Raw genomic sequence first — 25,636 nt, 5'->3', positions numbered from 1 at the left:
TTTGCCTGCATTATCTATTTACACACTTCTGTGCATTGACACTGATGATGACGTGTAGCACAGCACAATGCTTCCTGCATTCGAAACTCTTTTGTTTTCGTTCCATTTTCTCTTTCCCTTAATAACATTCCTCTTTCTGTAATTTACCAAATGGTGTCAGCCTATTTGTGCTGCAGCCTTTTCTAATCAATCCTTCATATCTCACTGCCCAGATTCACCAGACTGTCCTTTTCCACTTGGCTGCATGGCTGCTCATGTGCCAGGCTGCGGTGCCCACTGCCAGAGCTTTGCCCTCTTCCAGTCCGCTGCCCCTCCTCCGCCTTATGCTGCCTACAGCTGACACGCTCCTCTCACCTTGCCTGCCTGACAGTCAGGCCTCCAGTGGTCTATACACAGAGAAAAGGAAATAGTTTGATAGAGCGAAAAACGTAGATGACAGAAACAACTGTTTGTGATGGTTGGTTGCAGGTTCTTAAGAATATCTATCAGTGTGGTACAGCTGTGACATCCTGCGTTATGCTTTAGATATCCCATTCATAAATGGCATGTGAAGTGTTTTGGGTGATGGGATTTCAATCGGATGGCGCTTGAACATAGTGAAGTACAGGTGTAAATTAACCCTAGATGCATTGAAGACAGATATGTACCGAGATGCTGCTCCGGAGCTGGTTTGGGCGATAGCGACCACATTGAACACAAGTGTAAATGCAACTGCCTTGTCAATCCACATAAAACTACACGGGCGGAAAAAATAATCACACGCAAGTGTTCCAAACCACTGAGGTAGCAGCAGCTAGGAGCCAAGAACACACCAAGCAGTGGTCTTATTAGTCCTCATGTTATTCAAGACACTGGTGGACGGAGTGAAGATGAGTCGAATTGAAAAAGCAAAGCAAACACAATAACATGGCTTCATGGAAACCAGCTTCCATATTTTTTCTCTCTTTTCATAATTATTAGTTGTTTTAGTGGATCCAAGCAAACGAGGGGAGGAGGTGACACGAGCAGGACCGAGCAATCAGATCTCAATGTGGAGACAGAGTTGTGAATGTAATCAACTTGAAATCAAATCTGGATACAACCTGGAAAAGAAACATCTAATGTAGGTGTAAGATGGAGCTTGAGATTTTTAGGGAAAACTCTTGACTTTAAGCTGAATCATGACCTGGCCTGTTGCAATGTTCCCTGATTCTACAGTATGACTAAAGGATTTGCAATTAGCAGCAACTTCAGGTCCCGTCACAGTGAACCCAGACAGGTTGAGTCACCTTTAAGGAGGAACATCACCTTCTTGAATTCAAGGGCGAAATTATTATGGGACTTCCATCACAGAACATTGTGTTCCTCTTCGTTGTTATATAGATATATGAACAGATCACTGATGGTACAAATTAAAATACTTGTAAAATGTAAGTAGTGATCTGAAGTTGGCAAAAATCATAATACTAAAACAGATGTATTCTACCAGTTCTGCACTTTATCATTGAACACATCATCTGCTTGTAATGCCTTGATCCCAGTCAAGCTTTATCCTGCATTGCACAAACAATGTGAAATTTGAAAACCTTCAAGAGTTATTTATGAAGCACTCACTGTCCTGCCTGTGTTTAATGGTATAGAGAGATTGTAGTTTTGTTTAAATATAAAAACACTGAGTCTTGGGTAACTGCACGTTTTTGTATTAAACCAGAACACAATCTTTCCCTAGCATTAACTACGTGTTGTAAGTGTCTAATAGGACTGTCACAATAATTACGTTATTGACTTATCATACAATACATGAACACGAACACACATATTTTTATTGACCTCAATAAGAGCCATTGTTTTTACATGAATGAATGTCAACAACATTCCAGTCGGTCGCGCTGCTTCCATCTTCTAACCTGCTGTTAGTGTTAACAGAAAATGTAATCTGGCCCCATAACGTTTCCTGCAAAACATTTGCTGTTGCAAATTAGTTGTATATGAGGATCATTTCTAACAGACAAGGTTTCTTTAAAAAAATGTTATCACACTCGCTTACATTCCTAGTATCGAAAATAGACAATGCCATTCTGTACACTTGTGAATTCATCACACATCATGAGAATGCTGGTTTCACCTGTAGTAAACAATGCTTACATTTCTCACAATGTGGGGAACCTGCGAGCTGCGGTGATTGAACACCAGCCTCAGGTCATGCGTAAACACAACAACGCTGGACAGATGTTTCAAAGCTCTCGCTTAGATCGCCCGGGCCACTGGGAATATCTCGCCAAGAAAACACAGCCATGTCTTAATCTGCTTTCACAGCTAAGCATATTTAGCCAACAGGATTACAAGCATGACCATCACAGCGTGCACGTGTCAGCAGAGAATATCAAATCATTGTTTGGCGAATGCATAAGCCTCTTATGGATCCACGGGGGAAAAGCACATACTAAATTATTTTTGAGGTGCAAGGAGCGGTGTCCGAGTCGGACGAATGCACTTTCGGAGATTTTAAATGGCTCGCTAATTAGCTCGGCTAATTATTCTTTCATTAATTAACTTGGGTGTATTTAGGGAGCCTAAGGAGGAGCTTGTTGAAGGTGTGAGGCATGAAATTTACTGCACAGATATGGCACATAAACAACCCAGTGTTTAAGTTGGCATTTTAATTATAGACAGAAGATGCAGCAGGATAAGATTCGGAAACTGAAGGCTTAATACACACACACACATTGCTTTTGCAAGTCCAATGTTTTATCTTTAAGTGGTAAACAACAATTTGGATATAAATAAAACATCTGATTGAAAGTTGCAACCCCCCCCCCCCCCAAAAAAATTATTGGAATTTATCCATTTTAATTTTCCACAGCAAAAGCTTAACATAACTGTACTGGATTTACACGGACAAAATAAAATATATATTTCTTATAAATCTATCATCCTTTGTGAAGCTGCAGCTCAGAGTGTGACGTTTGGAGCTGGGATCCTACACACATGATGAGAGTAGGCTAGGTTTTGCACTGCCGCTCCACGACTGAGCCAGAAACCACAGTGGTGAGATGAATCACTCTGCGATTCTCCCACATCTCATTCGCTGCCAAATCCGACCGGCGGAAGTCAGGAGGAAAGGAACTCCACTGAACCCTGTTAAACCATCAAGCGTTAATGAAATCTTCAGGAGCTCTGGTGAAGTTGGGTTTTTTAACATCAAAATAACAACATTTTTATGAGTTATCATATACAAGCATTACTCAATTTGGTCCCACTAGCAGAAACCTTCCTCTGTAAAAAAGAAAAAGAAAAAAAAAGATGAGAGAAATAAATAAATAAAAAATAAACCACATCTATTTTAAATGGTTTCCTTGACTACACGGCATCCTAGGCACATCCATTAATAGCACATTGTGACGTTGACGCTGGAATCCTTCCCTGAATGATGGGAGAAGAAAAACTGAGAGGAGAAGAAATGTGTAACTCTCTGCACGGGGATTTCTCCCTCCGTCAAAACACCTGTCAGGAGGAGAGAGAAAATCTAAATGTTTGACCACTCTGACGACTACTGGGATCAACAGTCCAATCCCTAGCACGGGGCTGTGCAGGAGATTAGGGCTGACAAGAAGTTTAACGGTGAAGAAAGAGCCGTGTTTGTGTTAAGCTCGCTATGGCGTCGGGGAGGAAGCCATCAATGTGGACACAGCTCATGTGGGGGCCCCCACAGCATTGATATTTTCGGTGTTGACCGGCCTCCGAGGCTTACGAGGAAGTGCCAGTGGTTATCGTTTCAGCACGGCTGGGAAAAGTGATAAATGCACTAGCCTCCACATCTGGCTCGAAGGACAGCACTTTGGGGTTCAACTGGTTTTTGTTCAATTCAATTAGAGCAGCCCGGACAATTGCACTTGGTCAATCGTAGACCAATGCCGAAGGACAAGCCTCTGTGCACTGCGACACCTCGTGACCTTCTTTCCCAATTAAAAGGGGGGAAAAACCAAACAGCCAATTTTTTCCCTGATATACACCCACACAGTTGGAGAATTTGAGAATATGAGGAGAGAGTGAGGAATATGGAGAGATGGAGAAGAAAAGTAATGTATCCTGTGAGGGGTGAAGGCACTGTTACATCTGAAATAATTGCTTCATTACACGATTACACAGCAAGCAGACAAGCAAATGCTATAAATAAAAAGGAAATGGGACTAATATGCAATAGTCGTAACTTCACGTAGAATGTATTTGGTTTGCTAACGTGCATCTGTTTGTATTCTTCAGCCAACCCTTCTGTCATAAGGACAGGGTTAAGAGAGGCATCGCTTTGCACAATTCTAGACTTATGATGCCTCAAAATACTAAACAACAGCAAGATTGCGCGCAGCTACACATCATTGTTTATCTATAACAGCAGGTTCCTTTGGTTGAGACAAAAATCAATTTCAATTAAAACCCAACGCTGGCCAAGACAGGCCCCCTCTTCGGTGCTGAGCGACGGGCGGAGATAGTGAACGACAGCTTCAACGCGAGCCGCTGACGAGCACACGGGGCTTGTACTAATTTGACCCAGAAGTTAGGAGCAGATGCGCTCATGGACCTGCTTAAAGCTCCAATGGTCCATCGATGAAAGCTTACATAATCTATTTCCTCATGGGTGACCTTTTGAGTTCTTGAATTCATTTTCTTTCTTTTTAAAAAAAATCAACTTCAATTTCCATCCATTCCACTCAAGCCAATAGGTAAATATTCCATAACGAGAAGAGTAAGAGATAAGAGCAATATATTTTTCTGCTTCAAACTGATTTTTTTTCGTTGAACTTTTGTCGGCGGGGGGCCACAGTCCCTCTGCAGCGGGACGTCAGGTGCAGTTGTGTCAGTGATCAGAAGCGCAGATGATTTGGGTCTGCTGAACCTGCGCTCCAACTGCAATGAGACAGCCGACGGCTTCGTCGCCCGTGTGTTCATGCTCTCCTTTTTTTTTTTTTATCCTTTTATGGAAACAACGCGCTTTAGACACACTAACTTTTTCATTGAAATTGAATCATTGAAATGTTCTGAACTTCAACAGTTCTGGATTATTCACTGGTGTGCATAGACAAATAGAGATTAGGAAATGTAATCGTTAGTAAGTATTCAATTCGAAGTTAGAATTCCATTAAAATTTCTCAAAAATCCATGTTGCTGTCAAAAACTGATCTTATCAGTTATAAAGTTGTCATTTTGTGAGACCCACTTCTAATGGGGTTCTTCTGTCTCCAATTGCATACCTACACCAAAAGAACCTTTAAAAAAGCGCAGTTACTGAGCAACATTTATAGAATACATTTGTTTCCTTGCTTGCAGCCTTTTTCGCTGCCTTTGTTGGCGCACTGATGCAAACTAACTATGTAGTTTTTTGTTTAATACCATAAAATTATGGGAGAGAGAGAGATTCATGCCCCTGAAATGTCCATTTCTTGCACTAGGGAGAAAAAAATACAAAGAATATGTATATAATTCAACCTTACATTAAAGTCTTCATTCATCCTAGTTCTGTAACCCCTGATTGCTGTTAGATCAGAAAAGACATGTGATGTCATATTCAGCTTTTAGATTTCAGACCGAATTTTCAACTTCAACAAGACAGGGCGTCTGAATAATTCACAAGAAGACGCAGTGCAACAACACTTAGTGTACTACAATTTGTACTCTACTTTGTCACCTACAGTAGTGAAACAACAACTCCTGGTTTTTACTACTTGGCTATACGATTTGTTGGGGGCCTTTCAGTCAGCACACGTAACATGTCACATATGTCATGTGGCATAAGTGGGTGACATGTGAGAACCGTGACAGGATAAAATAGGTCTTCAGGGAAGACAATCCTTGACCTTTCGTGGTTGTGGGTGGCCATGTTGTCAGGCTCCTCACGTCAAGTGTACAGGAATCCCCACAATCCCCTCCCACCCGCACGTGACCAGATACAGGCAACACTCAAGCAGTACACACACTACACAGACACACACACACACACACACACACACACACACACACACACACACACACACACACACACACACACACACACACACACACACACACACACACACACACACACACACACACACACACACACACACACTATTGTTCACTGATGCAAATACACACACACGCACGCGCGCACACACACACACACACGCACACACAACCACCCACCCCAATCATGCAGTCCCTTTCATTAATAAACTATGCCTGTGCCTGGAGAGGAGTTCAAGCATGAAAGACAAAAGCATTACGTAATGCATACATGGAATTCTAAATCACAGGCTCGCCTTTGGGTTTTCACAAATGGGAGTGTTAGCCTTAAATAGCTCGGATTATAACGAGGGGATGTGCTTTACACTGGGTTTGCCTCATCTAGTCCAGTGCATGTTTCTGTGGCAGGGGGAACGCTAATGTGCCACTAACTGCCTGAAAGTGAAAGTGAGAAACAAATTGGTGCAGAGCTAGATCCTGGAGAACATACTGTACATGAGGTGCAATTTGGATGATGTTGGTGATATTCTACATTTTTTTAAAAGACAGAATCAGCAACATTTCAACATTCTTACAACAATTGATAAAGCTGCGTATTCCTCAGCACCAAATACCTCTATTATTTCCACACAAAAAAGAGAAATAGGTAGCATATTCCATCATGCTACACAGCCGGTGTTGTTTATTATAAGTTGATCCTGCATGTAAAGAGTCCTTTAAATACTTAGTAGAGCACCAAATGTGTATTTGGGAAAAGCAGAGAAATTCAATGCGATATTTAGCATTTGTTTCAAGAGGAACAGGTGACGCGTACAAATACACAAAACAAGCCCATGGGACTAGAGAATAGAAACTATTCATTTGAACAGTAAAAAAGTACTATTATACCACGAGTGAGACACTGAAATACTTCTGTTGGTTTGTTGGTATATCTAGCTGAGAAAAACATCGAGCTGGAGAAAAACGCCTCATCAAATATATTTTAATCAGTGCTGGCAGGTACCAGAATGACTGAGGAGCGAGCTGGATGGATTCTATGACACAATGCCAGTCGTCTCTCACGGTGCCTCGTCTGGTAGTCTATGCAGGTGTGACAGATGACACAAAAAAGGAATATCAAAAAGGCTTCTTCCTCTTCCCCGAGATCTATGAAGCGCCTTTTAGTCTCCGAAAAATCCGAGAGCAATCCATCATGAAAATTGAAGAGGTGGTTGCCTTGCAACCGTTTGTGAGATACAGGGCTTCTGAAGGCTGCGGGTGTGTGCATATGGAAATCTGCGAGTCTCCCTCACAAGAATGAGGGCAAAGGATTGTGTTTGTGCCATGTTATTTCATTTTTTCATAAAAGGAAATGGTTGAGGTTACTGTTCGGCTCATTCGCGAGGCTTTGTTACTTGCTCTCGGAAAGCCGAGGGAAGAAAGAGAGAGAGAGAGAGGAAGAGAGTCAAAGAGATGGGCAAATTGGGGCTAAAATAAGAGAATAGAAAGTAGAAAGTGTGTGTTTGACCGTGTGTGTGTTGAGCTTGTGTGAGCGAGAGACAATGAGCGGGAAAAACATGGAGAGAGAGAGAGAGAGTGAAAGAGAGAGAGAGAGACCTTGTTTGCCAATGCTGTTGTGTCTCCAATGTGGTGGTGGAGCCACTGCATTGCACCAAAACCAAGGGGAGAGAGAGGGTGTTAAAGAGTGAGGGGGTGGGTAGAGAGTGAAAGAGAAAGAAAGATAGAGGGAGAGAGAAGAGGAGAGAGAGGGAGTCCAAAATACAGAGCGGGGGGTAACGACAGTCACACAAAAAAAGAGAGACGGTGTGGAGAGGTAGAAAGAGACTGAGAAGGATCGCATGGACATGAATGGAGAGTGTGTGATGGAGTGAGAGAGAGAGAGAGAGAGAGAAGAGGGGGGCACAATAAACCTTTTTTTTCATCCATCTAGCTTCAGCTCATACAGCTGACAATGGGGGGGGGTTAATGGATAAAACCCAAGATAGTCAGTATTTCACTTTTCCTTTCACCTCGTTATTCACAGAGACAATCTGGATCCCTGCTGCTACAAGCGACACACAGCTGTACTCTGACTAGACACACACACACACACACACACACACACACACACACACACACACACACACACACACACACACACACACACACACACACACACACACACACACACACACACACACACACACACACACACACACACACACACACACACACACACACAAAATGCATGGCAGAGCAGTCTACCTGTCCTCCTCCACCACACACAATTAACAAAGCAAGCGAACCAAACACCTATTCATGTGCTGGTGGTTTCTGTGATCCATTCAGTGGTGGGCCAGACAGGCAGAGTGGCCCCAAGCTGAATGAACATAACACAGGAGGAGAGAGAGGAAGGGGGGGGGGGGGGGGGGGGGGGATTTTGGACGTGGGTGAAAAGGTGCTAATCATACAGCGCGGGACGTTAATGACACGTGGTAAAGATAGATCATGGACAGTGCAAAGCTCGAACGCCTGCACGTTAACCGGGTCCACGTCGAGCACACGGAGAAGAAAACAAATGACAGCGGAGGGAGAGGGATCATGCCGCCTTCTTCATCATAAGCCGTCCTCAAATACCCACAGTTACAGCGAGTCCAAGGAGCAGTCGGCTTTTGGCCGGCAGATAAAGGGAAGGTCGCAGAGACATTAAAAGGGAAGGTGAGAAGGAGAGCAAATGTCAGGGAGGGAAAGAAAGAGAGAGGATTACTGGGTTGTCATGACTCAATCCACTCTTTAAGCAACTGTCGGGACGATTTCCAAAATGGATAATGGAGGCATGTGTCCAAATGAGCCAAAGTGTAAAAGGACAAGGACGGACAGAAGGCAGGTCAAAGAAGGGTCTTATTCAAAGTTTGTCACAATTTGCCTCCGCACATTTCAAGCAAAGATATCAAAGGTTTATTGGTCAGCTTACTGAACGTAAGAATGTATTCACTCTATATGCATTGTCCACTCAGTTGGCAGTGTGTTGGATACACACGGCTAAAGTTAAAACAGTCCAGCATTAAGTTCCACATTCATTCATTGAGGTTAAAAAGTTTCGGAGCAGTGAATGAACCTTGGAGGATGAAGTTGGTGGTGCTGTTTGAAATGCACCATTATGTTTCTGTTTAAAACAAAACTCATTGATGTAAACATGGGGAGGACAAAACAAATGGGAGACATCTGTCCGTGTAACGCAGCACAATTCCACCGCACGAACAAACGACAGCCTCCGAACCGATCGTAAAGTTGAATCAACACCTCTGTAAAACATTTTCTACACAAACATTACAAACAGTCACATAGGATTTATCACTTCTGCTGTATTAGACTGCATTAGTTTTAGGTGCAGGTCATAAACTGCCGACAATGTCATAACCTGTTCTGTTCATTCCGATCCAACTAAATTAAAATAGCTCGGTTCTGCTTGAAATAAAAACATTCTTCTCATCCAAAGGCACAAAGTCCCATTAACATGAACGTTTTAACTCAGATGTTAAAAGTGAAGTTTGGAGAGTTTAGAATTTAGAGGGAAGTTGAACACAGCACCAGACACTGTGAACAAAGTTTTCCCCTGAGTAATAAATCAAACTCAGCACCGTGTCTCAACCCAGGGGCCGCCTCCTCCGGAGGACGTGCGACGGTCTGCGGCGGGTTTCCTCTTTGCCGTCACCAAGTTGTGACCCACCGGTTTGAGAGCTGCCGCCTCGAAGCCTCGAGTTTAGCATTTTGACCAGCGCCATCTTGGTTTCTTGGAACCAGAGTTAACCGTATTCGGAAGAGTGTTTTCTGAAGCGAAAGGTGGTAAGAGTGATTAATCTGATTACTGTAGACACTGTTGCCTTGACAAGTTGCCCTGTTCCAAGACTATTGTTTGCCAACTTGATAATTATCTTGCATCAATCTTGAATCTTGGCACTTTGAAACAAATGTATGTCTGTGACATACCAAGCATCAGTGACTGCGTGAAATTGTTTTATTTTTCAGAACATTGACAATTGGATCAAATCATCACGATCAAATTTGACTGAGAGTGAGTAAATAGTCAGTTGTAATCAACCAGGCCAATTCTAGATAAAAGATTGTCTCAATATTGTTTGTGTTGTAAAAAAGCAGTCAAATGAAATAGCAGTAAAATGAGCACATGTTGACTGCAGGTCTAAAAACTAGCTCGACAACTGGATTATACTGATAATGGCAAAAGAACTTTTCCAAATACTGTTTACAGACAACCTGTAATTCATTTGTCTGTTTGGAGAAGTGAACCGGGTGTTAGCGCCTGGTGAGCTGTTGGAAAAGCACACATCTGATTCTGTAAACATGAGTTGCCCCGATCACCTTTTATTCATCCGATCTGTGCACCAAAGGACCAGGAGAGGGATTTGGAAAAATCCTACAGCAGACCCAGACTTGCTCTGCAGTCACCCTCTTGACTTTGCGCAGTGGAAGTGACATGCATGATAATGGTGATGGAGAGTGTGTTGCCCGCAACCGAGCGCGACAAGCTGACAGAACCCTTTGGACTGTGGAGAGAAGTCGGCTGTGGAGGCCACGCTCTCCATCCTGCACCGCTGTGGCACCTCGCCCGGTAGCCGCAGTGAGCCGGGCCAAAAAGAAACAACATTAAAATTCACAACGCAAGATTCCAATTCAGAGCACATAATTAAAAGTCATTTAAGCTAGTGGCACGGCTCTTAAATCATACACTGCATCTTCCTTCACAGTTTACCTTCTCAAAACCCAAACTATAACCCCACACCAGCTCCAAATACGCTCCCAGCCACAGAGAGAGAGAGAGACAGGGAGGAAGAGAGAAGAGAGCACAGCGGTCCTGAGGGACTGGGAAGCCTGGTACGATTCCTGAATGCCGGCCCAACCCCACAGGGGTCCGTGACCTGCATCTCTGGCCCGCTGCTCTCTGCCTCCATCGCCTCAGTAGCTGCAGCGTGTGCTGCTCCCGAAATCATAAATAACAAACACACACACACACGCACACAAACAAACACAGCACTATGTGAGCCTCTTACATTCTGATGATTTAGTCTGGCATTTACCATATGTCTAATAAATGATCATACTGACCTGTTAAAAATAATCGTGTCCCCACTCATTGCTCCATTTGGCATTTCCATAAATGTTGATGTGAGCATATTTTTCTGTTCAGTGAATTGAGCGGAGAGAGGGAGGGTCCCACAGGACTAAAACGTAAATTCAGAATGATGAAACTTACGGCAACATCAGGATATGTCAACTGTGACACATACAAGAATCCAATTCACAATAAAGACGAATTTTATAATCCGCTGATCATTTCCCACACTTCGTCTTTCGGTCAGTTGAAAAATTTGGGAAATGGTGAAAAATTCCCATCATAATTTCTTATTTCAAGTTGACGTATTTGAAATAAGGGGGGGGGGGGGGGGGGGGGGGAGCAAATATTCCCATCATGTTTTTTTTTTACTTGCCCTTGGACTGACGTAGACTGAGGACATGGACACGGATGTTCCACCCATTAATTAATTCATTAAGTCCAAGTTTCTGTCACTGACTAAGCAATTAATTGATTATTTCAGCTGGAAAGGGAGAAAAACAGAGTGCACTTCCCAAAATAAAACCAGGAAATATGTACAATATGCACCTGAGCTGGGTCTATTTTATTCTTTAGAACATTTCAGCCTTGATAATAAAAAAAAAAAGACTTTTGAGGCCACTTCTAACGGGATGTTGCTGTAGAACCTGACGCGCTGAATTGTTGTGGGATAATTGATGTTGGTGACTGTGAGAATGAAGACACGACTGAGCTCTCCAGTATAAAGGTTGCGAACCAGCAGCTGTGCCGCAGAATGAGCCGCGGTTGTCCGACTTGCTTGATCTGTGGGCCTGTGATGGATGTGTCATAGTCAGAGTTGCGTGGTAGAGAAAAAAATGTTCTACCTCTCCCATCTGATGTTTTCTCTCCTCCTCTCTCCCCCGTTCGTCCCATGTTAGTGTCACTGAGGTCTGCCCTGCAGCGCTCGCCTGCATGTGAGGAGGATTTTGTCACTTTCTATCAATTGGTCTCAATCACCCCACACACACACACACACACACACACACACACACACACACACACACACACACACACACACACACACACACACACACACACACACACACACACACACACACACACACACACACACACACACACACACACACACACACACACACACACACACACCTCCCCCTGTTTGCAGACAGAGTTACATAACGGCACAAGGATTTCTAGGCTAAGGGAGATTTACTCCCCCCCACTTCTGCTTCTACCTTTTTCTCTCCTCTCTCTCACACTTTCTCACATCTTCTCCCATCCTCACACACACACACACACACACACACACACACACACACACACACACACGTTCTCATCACTTCATTATTCACACACCTTCCATGGCGCACATAACGCAGACTGTTGTGTAATTCGCTGCGTGTTCCTGATCTGTCTTCTCATATCAGGTTCTCCGACCACATGATTCTGACTCAAAGGAATGTACTTGTACGTAGACGCTGGTTAAGAGAAAGACACAGCTGCCCCCTCTTGTCTCAGCAGAGAAATGCACGTGTCTGGGTCACTGCTGAGCAATTCACTTCTCACATTCGCCGCTCCAATTCACATTTTACGTTAAACACACTTTGTACATGAAAGAAGTAACAGTTACTATACAACTAAATAGGTCTGTTGCGCATCAACATGTAGCGCTATTTCCAGAGGTTTAGGTTCTGCCAACCTCAAGAAGCAACTCATACAGCATCAGGCTTGAGTGTCTATCATTAAAACATTAAACAGGTTGCCCTCTGCTGTCTGGTCAGTGTCACCACACCCCTCTGCCACACAGTGTCCCACCCCCGAAGACGCCTCTGATCATTTGATTCCATTAAAACAGCCCCTTTTGAAAATTAGATATGGACTGGACGTACATAGACAATTGCGTATGAGCTGTATTGATCTGCGCTGTATTGATGGTTCGCCCTTTGAGAATAAGGGGAATAACGGGGGTGAGTAATGGCCGAGGAGCTATGGCTTTTAATGGCTCGCTAGATTACAAATCAATGGCTCTTCTGAGGGAGAAAAAATTCAGCCATTTAATGAGATTACTGCAGGAGCGGGACAGATGGTCAAGAAGACAAAGAAAGGTAAGTGGAAGGTCAAAGATGTCTCCCAGGTCCACACGATAACGTAAACAATACAGGCTTTTAGATATTGTTTTGGCAGTTAGTGGAAAAGAAATCAAAGTAATCGAACCGTTTTGTACCAACGGGGAATGAACGGTTTCTACAGGTGGACGTTGATCAAACTGTGGCCATGGAAAACTGTCGCTTTCATATTTGGAAGTTAAATATAGACTATGTCAAGAATAAGGGCGGCTGTGGCTCAGGAGACAGGGTGAGGGGGTCATCCACTAACCAGAAGGTCGTTGGTCCAATCCCCGCTTCAGCTAGTTCGCACACCAAATGACACTTCCCCCACATTGCCCCCTGATGGCTGCGAAGTGCTTTGTGTGATCGCTAAGACCAAACGTGCTGTATCAATACAGTGCATTGAGAAAATGGTTTGTTTTTTATACAATGACTTAGTGATTCAATTATTGTTTTTTCAAAAAGCTCCTGGAGCCGTCTCACTCACTGCCAAAAAATGTAGTTCATTTTCTTGCAGCCGAGCAGCCAATTTATTATCTAATTTAGTATGCATAACATCAGTGAGTATACCTTTCCATTATGTGCACACACAACAACAACAAAAAAGTCTAAATAGGTTTATACACAGTGTGTGACTGGAACACAGATGTAAGTCAATAATATTATTACAACTGGGGGGGGGGGGGGGACCAGGTGCTGTGAAAACAAACCAATAGGCTCCATATTCCTAAGATATGTGACACTGTAAAAAAAGAAATAATATATATTAGAGCCCGACCGATATATCGGTTGGCCGATAATATCGATATTTTAAGAGCCCAAACCGATATTATCAGCCAACTGATTTGAGCCTTTAAATGTGCATACATGTTTACATTTTATGTCAAATAAATGTTTGTTATAACTAAAATATCAAGCTTCGTTTACATGTCTTTGTCATGGAGGTTGGATAACAACATTTTAGAAATCGTTGACAGATTAAAAAAAAATAATCTGTTTATATCTTGCGATAGTGATTTCGATACATTTTTGTAGTCTTCAATAAAAATCAACGAGGAGAGAATTCAGCTGTTAAACCAGACAAGAACAACAACACCTCTCAAAATACACACCGAGACGTGACAAAATACGCCTGCAACTACACAATGCTTTTCCATAAATTCCCTGATCGGGTGTCCACACTCTTCCCAGCCACCCCACTATACATCAGTCCTACAACACGAGTCATCCACAACAGGCCTTTATGATTCAATATCTCTTTTCCCCATCGCACTTCACCTCTATATCAAAGACGTTGTCTATTTATTTACATGGATTTCTTAACTGCGCAGGGGCAGAATAACGCCCGAGTAAACACACAAACAATCCGACGTCTGCTCGGCCCAACAGCTTGTTATCATGGAGGCACAATCACTGGCAGTGGCAGATACTGGATTAAAGTGTCAGTCGAAGTGTGCTGCAGAGAATCGTAACAATAATAGATATATACTGAAAAGATTGCTTCTGTTGCCTGTGCAGCTACAGCCTGATTCCTCTACGGGTGTAGATCCCCATTGTTGGTCAGAAAGTGTTATGAATATTAACACTAAGATCAAGAAGCCAGACAAGAATTGCACTTGGAGACATAGTAATGGTTCTTTCAAGACTACAGAATTATTATGAGCACTGGAGTTTACTTGGAGTCAGCCCTGCATATATCGTCCTGCTACCATTTACTTCTCTTTGAGTAATAGCTTCTTAAATCTGTGTCAGCCAAATCAAAAGTTGCTGCTGCAGGTTTGACGGAGAACACCACAGCAAGCTGAACGGAGTAATACACTGTTTGAATTGGAGTAAAAGGAAGTGCATACAAAATTGCATCATTTTACGGTACAATTCCATTTGTTCTTTGCATGAAAAAAGAAATCTGCTTTTGCTGCTGTCATACGGTCATTAGGTTGTGTTGTTGATGTTGTTGTTGCTGTGATTATGGTTTTTGTCACAGTTGCCTTGTCATTCTCTTCTGTGGACTGTGTTTGTCTAGACAGGAAAAAGAGGACATACTGACACGGATTAAACCTCAGCCAAGTCGGCCCCTCTGCTCACGGACCAAATCACTAAGGACCAAATTGGGGCTGCGGTTATTAACGGCGAATGTGTGAGTTTTTAGTTCTAAGCTCTTCTGCGACAATGGTTATTGTTGATACATATATGCAACTAGACCACAAGTACAAACAACACACACACATGCTTATACACAAATTTGGAACTTGCTTGGGTAATCGAAGCTTGGCAGGAAACCGCAGGAGTCAAGGACAAGGAGTGAATTAATAATAGATTGTGTCATAAAAGAGACTGGTGGTCGGTCGATAAATGTTTTTAAACGGCCGATGTAGATATTTAGAGAGCAGGGCTAACGATGGACGATATATAATGTTGTTGTTTTAATTTCTTATATCTGACGAATTCATTGTAATTAGAATAACAAATTATATATTTTTATGCCGTGTTTATCGGCCTCATGACCACAGATATGCGCCGATTATACTCAAATAGGCTCGCGATTGATCTGGTCATGATATCGGCCAAAATGAATCTAATCACTAAATGAAACCACCCAAATTCACCCAAAATAGTTCAGGCATAAAAAGGCCTTGTCACTCATGTCAAAATAACTTATGGTTCAGGCATTTACAGTGAGCCACGCAGAGGATTAGAGCAGATTAAACATTGTCCTAAAGCTGCTGCTGTATTCAAGATTTTTATATCCACAATGGATCAAATGTGAAAGGTGTCATTTGCAGTGACACAACTATAAGATAATATTCTCTTGACTCTTCAGACGATTGTTTCTATCATATTTACACCATGAAACTTTACCTTCTTGGTTTTTATGTCTGTCAACCTCATTTCCAGCCGCCACAGATGAGAGATTCTTTCTAAGGACAAAGCTCAGATAAACCCCACAATAATCTGCCAAAAAAAAGAAAAACAATACCAAACGCCAGAGAGAGAAAGTTAGTGACCCGGTGGAGCATTTACAGGAGCAGCAGACAGATATTTCTCTCCAGAGGTGGTGGAGACCAATGAGGGCTTTAGCATTGATATTTCATTCATCAAAATGACAGACACTCAAAATGAATGTTAATGATGCTCTTTGTCTGTCGGTTGTGTATAGTATAGCACACCCGGCAGCTTTCTGTTGCCATTTGTCATATTAACTTTATGAGGTGATTTTTCTCTTTTTCTTTTATGGCAATGTTGTGTTCACAGCTCACTTTGTCTAAGTGGCCAAGAAAAAATGAATAAATGTAAGTTTGAATAATGATAATAATTCTGTTCATAAAAAGTATTATTCGTGTCATGTTTGAGTGAAAATTAAATGTCTCTACATATCAGGGCACAGCAGTTTCATCTTGCTGAATTAGAAGCAATGCTGTATTTCAGCCATTCAGGGGTTGCTTTTTTGTCTGAAACCTGCGTTTTTTCAGAATGACATGGACGTTTTTAAAGCCTCCGCTACTTTGCCAACTGCTATGTGTCACCCAGACAATCCTGAATCCTTCTGCCGGCCCACTGCACTGATTGAGCCCCAACAGATCGAAGATATATATCTCTTCACACCACTGCAATGTCAAGGGCAGAGCGACCACTTGGCAGCCTAGGGGATCTTCTGCAGCCAGTAATCAACCTCGGCGGCTGGCTGAGCCGACGGAGCTCACACCTCCCTCCGGATCAATTGAAACACCGGTCCAGGCCAAGGGGGGGAGGAATTTAGATACTGCTCCTGTCCACCGGCTGAAATAAGAGCAATGCTGCAGGGAGCTTTGGGTTGACATGCAGCAGAAAAAATGCCAACACTGGCGTAATCACATTGACAGATTCAGACCTTTACAGAAACACAATCTCTACATACCCTTTGAATATAAATCATATTTACACAAACCCTCCGTTTCAGCTGAGCCACTTCGCGCGCGCGCGCGCACACACACACACACACACACACACACACACACACACACACACACACACACACACACACACACACACACACACACACACACACACACACACACACACACACACACACACACACACACACACACACACACACCCTTATAACAGATTAATCCATAATGTAAATAACCGCTAGTCACACCACTGATATGCACTCCTATGAAATTTACAGCAGAAATAAAACATTGCTTATTAGATTCACACACACAAATTTGATATTCATCTGTGGTTTATTTTTCTTCTAGCAACAACAATCTCAAGACACACAGGACAGAGAAAACCAGGAGAGGGAGAAAACAGCACATCATCCAAGCAAAGGATTAATTCCATAATGGCACTTGCTCGACCTGAAGTGTTTTCACCTCACTGCAGGACCATTTGCGAGACAACTCTCGTAAAAAAATGTACTGCATCACCATGGCAACCTGGGAAAGGGGATGCAGAGACGCCAGCCTCCCCAAGCCTGCAGTTGGGCAAGAGCATATAGCATATATGAGAGGAAGTCCTTCAATAAAGCACTCCCCGTCTCTTGAGGGGAACACAAGGAGACGGTTAGATTTGTTCCTACTGACCCACCAGCCATGTCTTTGTCCAGACTGGAATGATTGACACACTGGGGGCATTCGAGTGGAGAGATGCTGAGGAGGCATTTATATGTTAATTCATCTGCACGGGATTTGAACCTTAATGGCGGGTAGTGCTGGGCTGATAATTAAAAGCTTTCATTCGTTCCCTAAGTGGCTAGCTGGCTTAATAGTAGAAATCTGTCAGCATAACTGAACCATGGTGCAGCAGGAGGGATGTTAAGACAAGGGGGTGACATGTGATCTATCCGGTGAAAAGGGCAAGTATGTACCATAAAGTATAAAGCACTGAGGGGAGCGATGTTCAGATTATTAAGATGTCTGTTGTGAAAACTGCGGATATATTTTACAGTTCTAACCAGTTAATAAAGAATTAAACCGAATGCTTGACTATAAGGCTTATAATATAGCTGGTCGACTTCGGAGCAAAGCGCAGAGGCTAGGAAGCAGCAAATCTTGATCTGCACTAAAGGCATTTATGGGAATCCAGGGAGGCTCGCCAGTAAAGCCGAAATGTCATTAGTGTAGCAGCCTAAGTGCAGCATGAAATGTATTGATCAATTTGCAGTTAAATCTTCATTTCCTGAAGGATTGCACTGTTCCTAATGCTGCCTCGGGAGGTAATGCTTCTCCGAATCCACAGCTCAGTTCAGATCTCCATTTTTTGTGCCTCAGCTTCATTCATCCTTTGTTTTGTGCGCAGGGGGCGTCTGCAAACTCACGATCGGACCACTTTGGCACTGGTTCGGCTGGGACTCCTAGAGGGAATTGACACAACTTCACGGTTGAACCTGACCCAAAACCCTTCTTTTAGGATGGACACTGTGATTTTCCTGTGTTTTGATAGACTGTAACACGCACACACGGGAGTCACTAAAGAGCCACATAACACACTTTGCAAGCCGTCATCTTGCACCATCTACTGCTAGTGTCCGTGTACATATATATATATATATATATGTATATATATATATATATATATATCTAAGGAAAGCCACAAGACTGGAGAGCACTTGACATTGACATCTCCTGGTTAAACACCGGGGAAGCAGGTAGTGTCCCCGCTCACATGCTGAGGTTTCAAGTGCTATGACAAAGCCTGCAGCATAGAGGAGGATTACTACTGGGATATGTAAGCATAAAGAATCAGGACACGTATACATTAGGGTTTCACACACTGGGAGCTGGAGATGAGCACCTACTGTCTGACAGTGACACAGGAAATATAAGGAAAATAAAACGATGCCCTTCAGACATTGGAAAGCGTGCAACATGTCTGAGGTCGTACACCGCCATCGACAGGTGTGAAAAACAAAGAACAACAAGACCAAGGTAGACGTGGACTACAGATGTGCAACTTCCCAATATTTCGCGCAACACACCTGTAACGTGTGCAAAAAAAACAAAAAAAAAACGGGCTTTGTTCCTGTGCACTGTGCGCACATTACGAATTCAAGGCACACACACACACACATCTGTCCACACACACACACACACACACACACACACACACACACACACACTGTCAAGCATCAGGACCGCTAGCATGCTAGCTTGCAGCTAACAAACAGCGCGTTGAGGATGAATGAAGCCGGCGCGCGCGCCGCGCGCGCGCGCGCGTGTCGTTACCTTTCAGCACCACCACCACCTCGGCTGCGTCGTCCCCCTCCGCCCCGCCGCCGGACGCGGGCTCGTCGCCCTCGAACAGCTGGTTCACCTCCCCCTGGATGTCGGAGGGGCGCCGCTCGCCGTCGCTCTTGGAGACGGTGAACCTCTGGCTCATGGCTGTCGCCCGGTGAGACAAGCGGCGACCGCGAGGTGACGTTGACACACACACACACACACACACACGGGGGGATGACAACTGCTCCGGCTTCTCTGTCGGTACAACGGTCCCGTACCACCCCCCCCAAAAAAGTCGTCCGCCTGCTGACTTCACCTCTGACTGCTGCGTCCCGGGCGAACCGCCGCTCGTCGTCGCCTTGTCAGATGTGTGTCACGCAGACTGGACCGTCTCATCAACCGGTGTCTGCTGGCCGCCGCCGCCGCCGCGCCGCCTGGGTCCTAACGCCGATCGGCCACACTCTGTGGCGCCGTATAAAAAAAAAAAACCTGAAACACAAAAACAATAACTGAGAACACACTTTGTAAATCACGGGAGACGTTTTTAGTGTCACACATCCACTGACTGTTTTAACCCGGCGTTATTCTACGCGTGTTTCTAATTGCAGCGTTCTAAAACCAAAGCATCCCTCTCACCGTGCCATGTGCTGAGTTGGCGTCGCTAGGCAACCGCAGAGTAAGATGAAGCCCTGCCTGAACCGGCCGCAGTTTATCAGTTCTATGAAGTTTATGAAGTATTCAACTTACAGTCAACTTACTGAGACAGACAACCATTCAAACATTGTGTGTGTTAGGGCTGCAACTAACGAGTCTTTTCATGATCGATTAATCTGTTGATTATTCTCTCGATCGATTTCCTTTATCAATTTCTAATCGATTTTGGTTGTTTGGTCATAAAATGGTGAAAAATGTCGATGGCGTTTCCCTAATCCTCAAAATGACGTTTAGTTTTGTCCACACACCAAAATATTCAGTTTACTGTCATAAAGGAGCAAGGAACATATTCACATTTAAGAAGCTGAAATCAGAGAATTTTGACTTATTTTTCATAACAGCTGACTGATTATCAAAATAGTTGGCGATTAATTTAGTAATCGATTACTAATAGATTAATGGATTAACTGTTGCAGCTCTACAGTAGAAGAGATATGTCAGAGAAATAATTTAATATTGTTGACTCAGAATCGGAGCAGATTATTTCTTGCCGTCTGTTTGCAGCCTGCTTAATACCAAAAAAATTCAAAAGTGGTGTACAATCCGATTAAATGTTCAAATGCAAACATTATACAAGACTTATTTCTGCTAAATACAGGCTCTACAGATTGTTGCTAATGATAAACAGTAGAGGGCACCATTTACCTATATTACACTGAAACACCTTCAATGTGAGTTTCAACAGCATTGTATTCACAGATTTACAGAACATGATCATGAGATTATGAGGTAAAATATCTGGAATACACAGGTACATATCACTGTATTGTTAAGATTGAAAAGCAAAAGCAACAATAACTCAAGTAATGTACTGTACTCAAGTAATAGAAAAAGACAATTTTGTGTGCAGGGGCTCATAATGTTGTTTTTGTTGTGTGGTAACTTTAATAGGCTTGTTGTAGTTGTACTTTATATAAACGCATGCATGTGATTTGCCTGTATCTTTTGTATTATTCGGATACCATAAATTGTTGGGCTTTTTGTAATCAACAATCCTGTTCAAAATTGGTGTGGTCTGTTTTGGTTTTGTCTCCTTTATTCAGGTGCCATATTTGTTCATCATATTATAAATTTGAGTGGAACCTAGAACATACAGACTCGGGACTCTTTGCCACAGATTTGAAAAAAATCTATCAAATTAATACTCCACATTAACAGTGTGAGAATTTCACTTGTATTCAGATACTCACAAGTAATAGTAACAGAAGTAAAAGTAGCAACACAGTGAAGTGCTGGTACTTTTATGTCAGTTTCATCTCAGTTTGCCTTGATGTCATTTCTGATTTGACCACTAGGAGGAGCCAGTTTTTAAATCCACTGACAAAAATTTGATCAGACTAAAATACACATTTATGATATCCCCCTTTAATTTCTTTTTTAAATTAAAGCCCAATAATAACTTCACTTAAAGAGATATTGACGGGAAATATTAGTGTCTGTGAGTTTTTTTGAGATTGTAATGTTACTCCCATTTGTATGGGGAATTTTCCAGTTGATCCATGTGTTTCCTCCCAGAGAACATACTGTACACTTCAGGTGAATGAATAGCAAATCTGCCTCTGTTTCCTGAAGCAACAGGAACCTTTTGAGGAACTCAGTTCCACGGCCTGAGGTTCCACATGATGAACAATGATCTCAATTAGGTTCCTTGGATATGGGGCAGAGGTTGCAGTACTGAATGTTTCTGATTTAAAAACAAACATGTGACTACAATAGTTTGTGACCAACATTAGCCTGACATCGCCAGAAGGCCCAGACCAATTTGTATTTGCAAACAGGTCTGGACCCTCTCAGTTTACATGCAATTTCCAAGGGGTGTTATCAAAAGTCACAGACACAACTGGACCTCTTTCACCTTAACTAATAGCAAAATGACTGGAGATGCATTTGCTTATTTTTACTTTGTTGTATTGCTGCATTTACTGTAATAGCGAATCTGAATATTTCTTCTACCATGCACAGGCACCCAACCAAAGTTTTAGAGGAGTCTTAAATATCACAAATAAACACACATAGAATACAAATAGATCAGGTGGAAACAGCAGTACATAAACATTATTAAATTGTATTGGGCCAACTGAGAGATTTATGGTTTTGTCATCATGATGAGAAAGTGTCTCATCATGATAATCCCGTTTGTCAAACTTATGGTTTTGTCATCATGATGAGAAAGTGTCTCATCATGATAATCCTGTTTGTCAAACTTTAAGTTACAGAGATGGATAATGATCAAAGTTGAGCACATATGATGAGCTGTCGGTTGTACATACAAAATATTATAATGATACTAAATAATCCAGTTATAAAAAGTTACTTTTCAGATACTTATTATAAAAAACATTGGTTTATATGGTTAATTTTACTAAATATATTGTATTGTTTTACATGACTTGAAATTAAGAAGTCTATTATTAAAAAATTGTAAAAAGTGGCATTACAACTTTTACCATAACTAAATGATCAGAATTCCTTTTCCCACCACTTCCTCTACTCAGCAAGATGTTGTTTTTGTAACCTTCGCAGAACACTTCCAGAAGGGATTTTTTTGGAGAAAACAAGTGACCCACATGCCCCAGCAGAAGGCCAGTCAACAACTCACTCAGCAGGACAGAGGGCCGCTGGCTCCATTGAAACAACATAACTATGCCACAGTATATTACCTTATTTACTACCAGGTGGAAAAAGCTCTGAATGAATCCAATAAGGCTTGTAATAAATGTTTTATCTGTAATTCCCAATGGGGATTTAATGTTGTTGTTTTCACTTTAAAGGCCCAGTAAACGTATTGTTTCTCAATCAGCCTTTCACTGTTAGTAATGGCATCCTACACGAACACAGCGTTTGACAGTTTTGTTGTTTTCACATTTCTCTTTTCACGCGTCTGAAGTGTCATCAGCTCATGAGAAAAGGCTGATGTCACGTACATCTGTGCACCATCAGGATTTAAAAATATCACATATATTTGCAGAGTATGTAACTCTCTTAATCAATAATACCAAAATATGTTCTGTAACTTTGATTGTTGCTTATTTATTCAGGAATGTTTTATGACAGATTGGAATAAATAATGATCAATATTTTTAGAACAACAATATGTCAAATGGTAATGTGAGAGGGGGTAACTCAATGTGATGAACCAACTGAATGTGCCGCTCCCCCTTGACTCTACAAGACTCTATTGTTCAAATTCATTGTTTCTCTGCGTGGCTACAACTGTACTTGTGTTGGTTCACTCTCATTCCTTTTTCGTTTCTGGCAAAGCAGGCAGCTGTTTTTCAGCCAAAGTTGATCATTGTATGCAAATGTTACCAGCTTCCACAAAGGTATAATCTGATATATGAGGGTACTTCATTTCATCAGGGAATTAGAAGTCAAGTTAAGTCACGCTTTATTGTAACGCACATTTAAAAACAAGGGGTTGAGTAAAGTGCTTTATGTAGCAAAGGGAAGGCAAAAAAGTACAGATGAAGAGAATAAGTAGTGCAATGATCTGAATCTTCAATAGTGGGGAGAGATTATTCCCAAACTTGGGAGCAGCAACAGAGAAAGTCTGGCTCCCTTTAGTTTTAGGAAAGGATTTCACCTTCATTTGAAAGTTTGTGTGTCTGACATTGGATGAATGGAATTCATGTCAACTAGCCAGTTAGTTAAAGTAGCCAGCATCCCAATGAGCATCTTTCAGACATGCACTGAAGTCCGGACATTTTCCAGAACTTTTCTGGATGTGAGAATGCAAATGTTGCTCACAACCTCCTGTTTTCCAGAACTCTTCCTGCCAGCCCCACTTGTAAAATTGAAGAAGAATGTCCCAGAAACTTTCCTGCTGATGTGAATGTGTCTGACTTCGACACTCTCCTGCTGCGTTTTTCATATACAAACAGCAAATCTCTGGAAAATGTCTTCTCGACAACTCATTCACAGATCCACATCCCCTTTCTCCTGGATTTTCATTAAAAACTTGCTGAACTGCTCATAATTCTGCTCTTTGGTCCCCAATCTGCTCAGCCCTAACAACATGTAGTGCATAGTTCTGCAACAGTAAAAACACTGATTTCTTAAATATGATAACACAAAAATCTCATTTTAAATTCGTTTAAAATTGTTACCCTGCTAGTAATCCCAATTTTTAAAAAAAAGCATCTGTAATCTGAACGCCGTTCCATGTATTCCGTTACTCCCCAAATTTTGAGCGCACCCACAAACTCCACACGGTGCTTTTGTATCTTTAAACATGCGTATATATATTTATATATATTCAAAGGTGTAAGGCTACCTGTATATGATATAAGTTTGATAGAATAATTACTGTGATATGGTAATGAATGTAATATAATTTCTATTATTACTAGTAATTACTACAATTGTCTTATATTATTATTGCATATCCTTACTATGTTTACCCATATGTGCCTTTCTATTCTATGCTGATCTGTGCTCATTCAATAAAGAAATGGTTGAATTTCTTTTTTTTTACTATTTTGTCCACTTTCTTTCCACACAGGCAGCAATCTTCACCCCATTAAAGGGTTTGCTGATTCCTTCTGTCGGTGCGTCTCATCTACATCTCTCTGAACAACCCTGTACCCACAAAATCAACACATGACACTTGTTTTGAGTTCATCTCCACACACATTTCAGGTGAATGACACTTGGCAGCACTCCAAAGTAAAGAGTGCGACTGAGAAGCCAAAGGTAAAGTTACTCCTGCCTGTGTTATAACACTTGGCAGTGTGTTTGTGTGCTCTCTATCTGTCCGTAAAAGGCTTTGAGTTCAACACTTGTGAAAAAGCCAAACCAGATGGCAACACTGAATCTGTGTCAGTTGTTGAAGCGGCTCGGGGGACAAACATGCCATGGTCTGTATTGTTAAAGGCCTTGAGAGTCAACACACTGCACGTTTACACGCTGTACTTTTACAGATATGTACAACTTGTCATCATGACTAAGCACATTGTTGATGTTGAATTTTATAAGAACAAAGTTTACAGTATTCATTTGACAGTCAAGACAGCTCTTCAATTCCTCGTGAGGAAGACACAGGGATGAGGAGCAAACCCAAAAGTGGATCACAGAAGAAGATGCAAGGATGTTAGGAGCCTAGTGAGCAGCAGAAACATGTAAAATGATGAAGTCCATTACAACAATAAATCCACTTCCTCTGGATTCAACCATCAATGTTGCGACCTGATACACTGTGAAAGATAAATGCTATTCGTTTTGCATTAGTAATTTAAATCATCAACATTTAATATTTAAAATGTTTAATTGTAAACCAAATCAAGCTTGTCTAATACAGCAAGAGACATCAAGCTAATTTTCAACAAAAGCGTGTAAGTAATATTTTATTAGTGCATATGCTGATGACATTTATTTGTAATGCTTAGAATAAGCACACACATCTCGGTTGTCAGAGTTTTGCAAGAGGAGGGTCAGGGTTACGAGCCACATTCAAAGCTGGAATGGTTGAAGAACTGAACTCGAGGACATGCGAATTGAGAAGTGATCTCTGTTATACTGAAGATGAAAACAAGTGTTTCTTTTGT

General features: G+C 42.1%; 1 protein-coding gene and 1 long non-coding RNA gene across 5 annotated transcripts in view; one reads left to right on the top strand and one right to left on the bottom strand.

The window, feature by feature from the left end:
* Window positions 1-19,829, bottom strand: part of slc12a5a (solute carrier family 12 member 5a) — a 126,870-nt gene extending 107,041 nt beyond the window's left edge. For 2 of the 4 annotated variants that reach the window (XM_035630457.2, XM_035630459.2), the window contains exon 1: window positions 19,386-19,802. In XM_035630457.2, the coding sequence (XP_035486350.1) occupies window positions 19,386-19,539 (154 nt within the window). In that variant the 5' untranslated portion in view covers window positions 19,540-19,802. Of the gene's footprint in view, window positions 1-19,385 lie in introns of all 4 variants that reach the window. The other 2 variants (XM_035630458.2, XM_035630460.2) reach the window with 2 other exon arrangements.
* Window positions 19,436-24,556, top strand: LOC118308957. Its single transcript, XR_004793371.2, has 2 exons — window positions 19,436-19,574; window positions 22,617-24,556. It is a non-coding gene; the product is annotated as an uncharacterized LOC118308957 (long non-coding RNA).
* Window positions 24,557-25,636: the final 1,080 nt, after the last annotated feature.

This window comes from Scophthalmus maximus, chromosome 6, assembly GCF_022379125.1.
Source record: "Scophthalmus maximus strain ysfricsl-2021 chromosome 6, ASM2237912v1, whole genome shotgun sequence".
In the NCBI taxonomy this organism is placed as follows: Eukaryota; Metazoa; Chordata; class Actinopteri; order Pleuronectiformes; family Scophthalmidae; genus Scophthalmus; species Scophthalmus maximus.
Note: the sequence above shows the minus strand (reverse complement) of the source record. Positions and strands in the feature narration are given on the sequence as shown.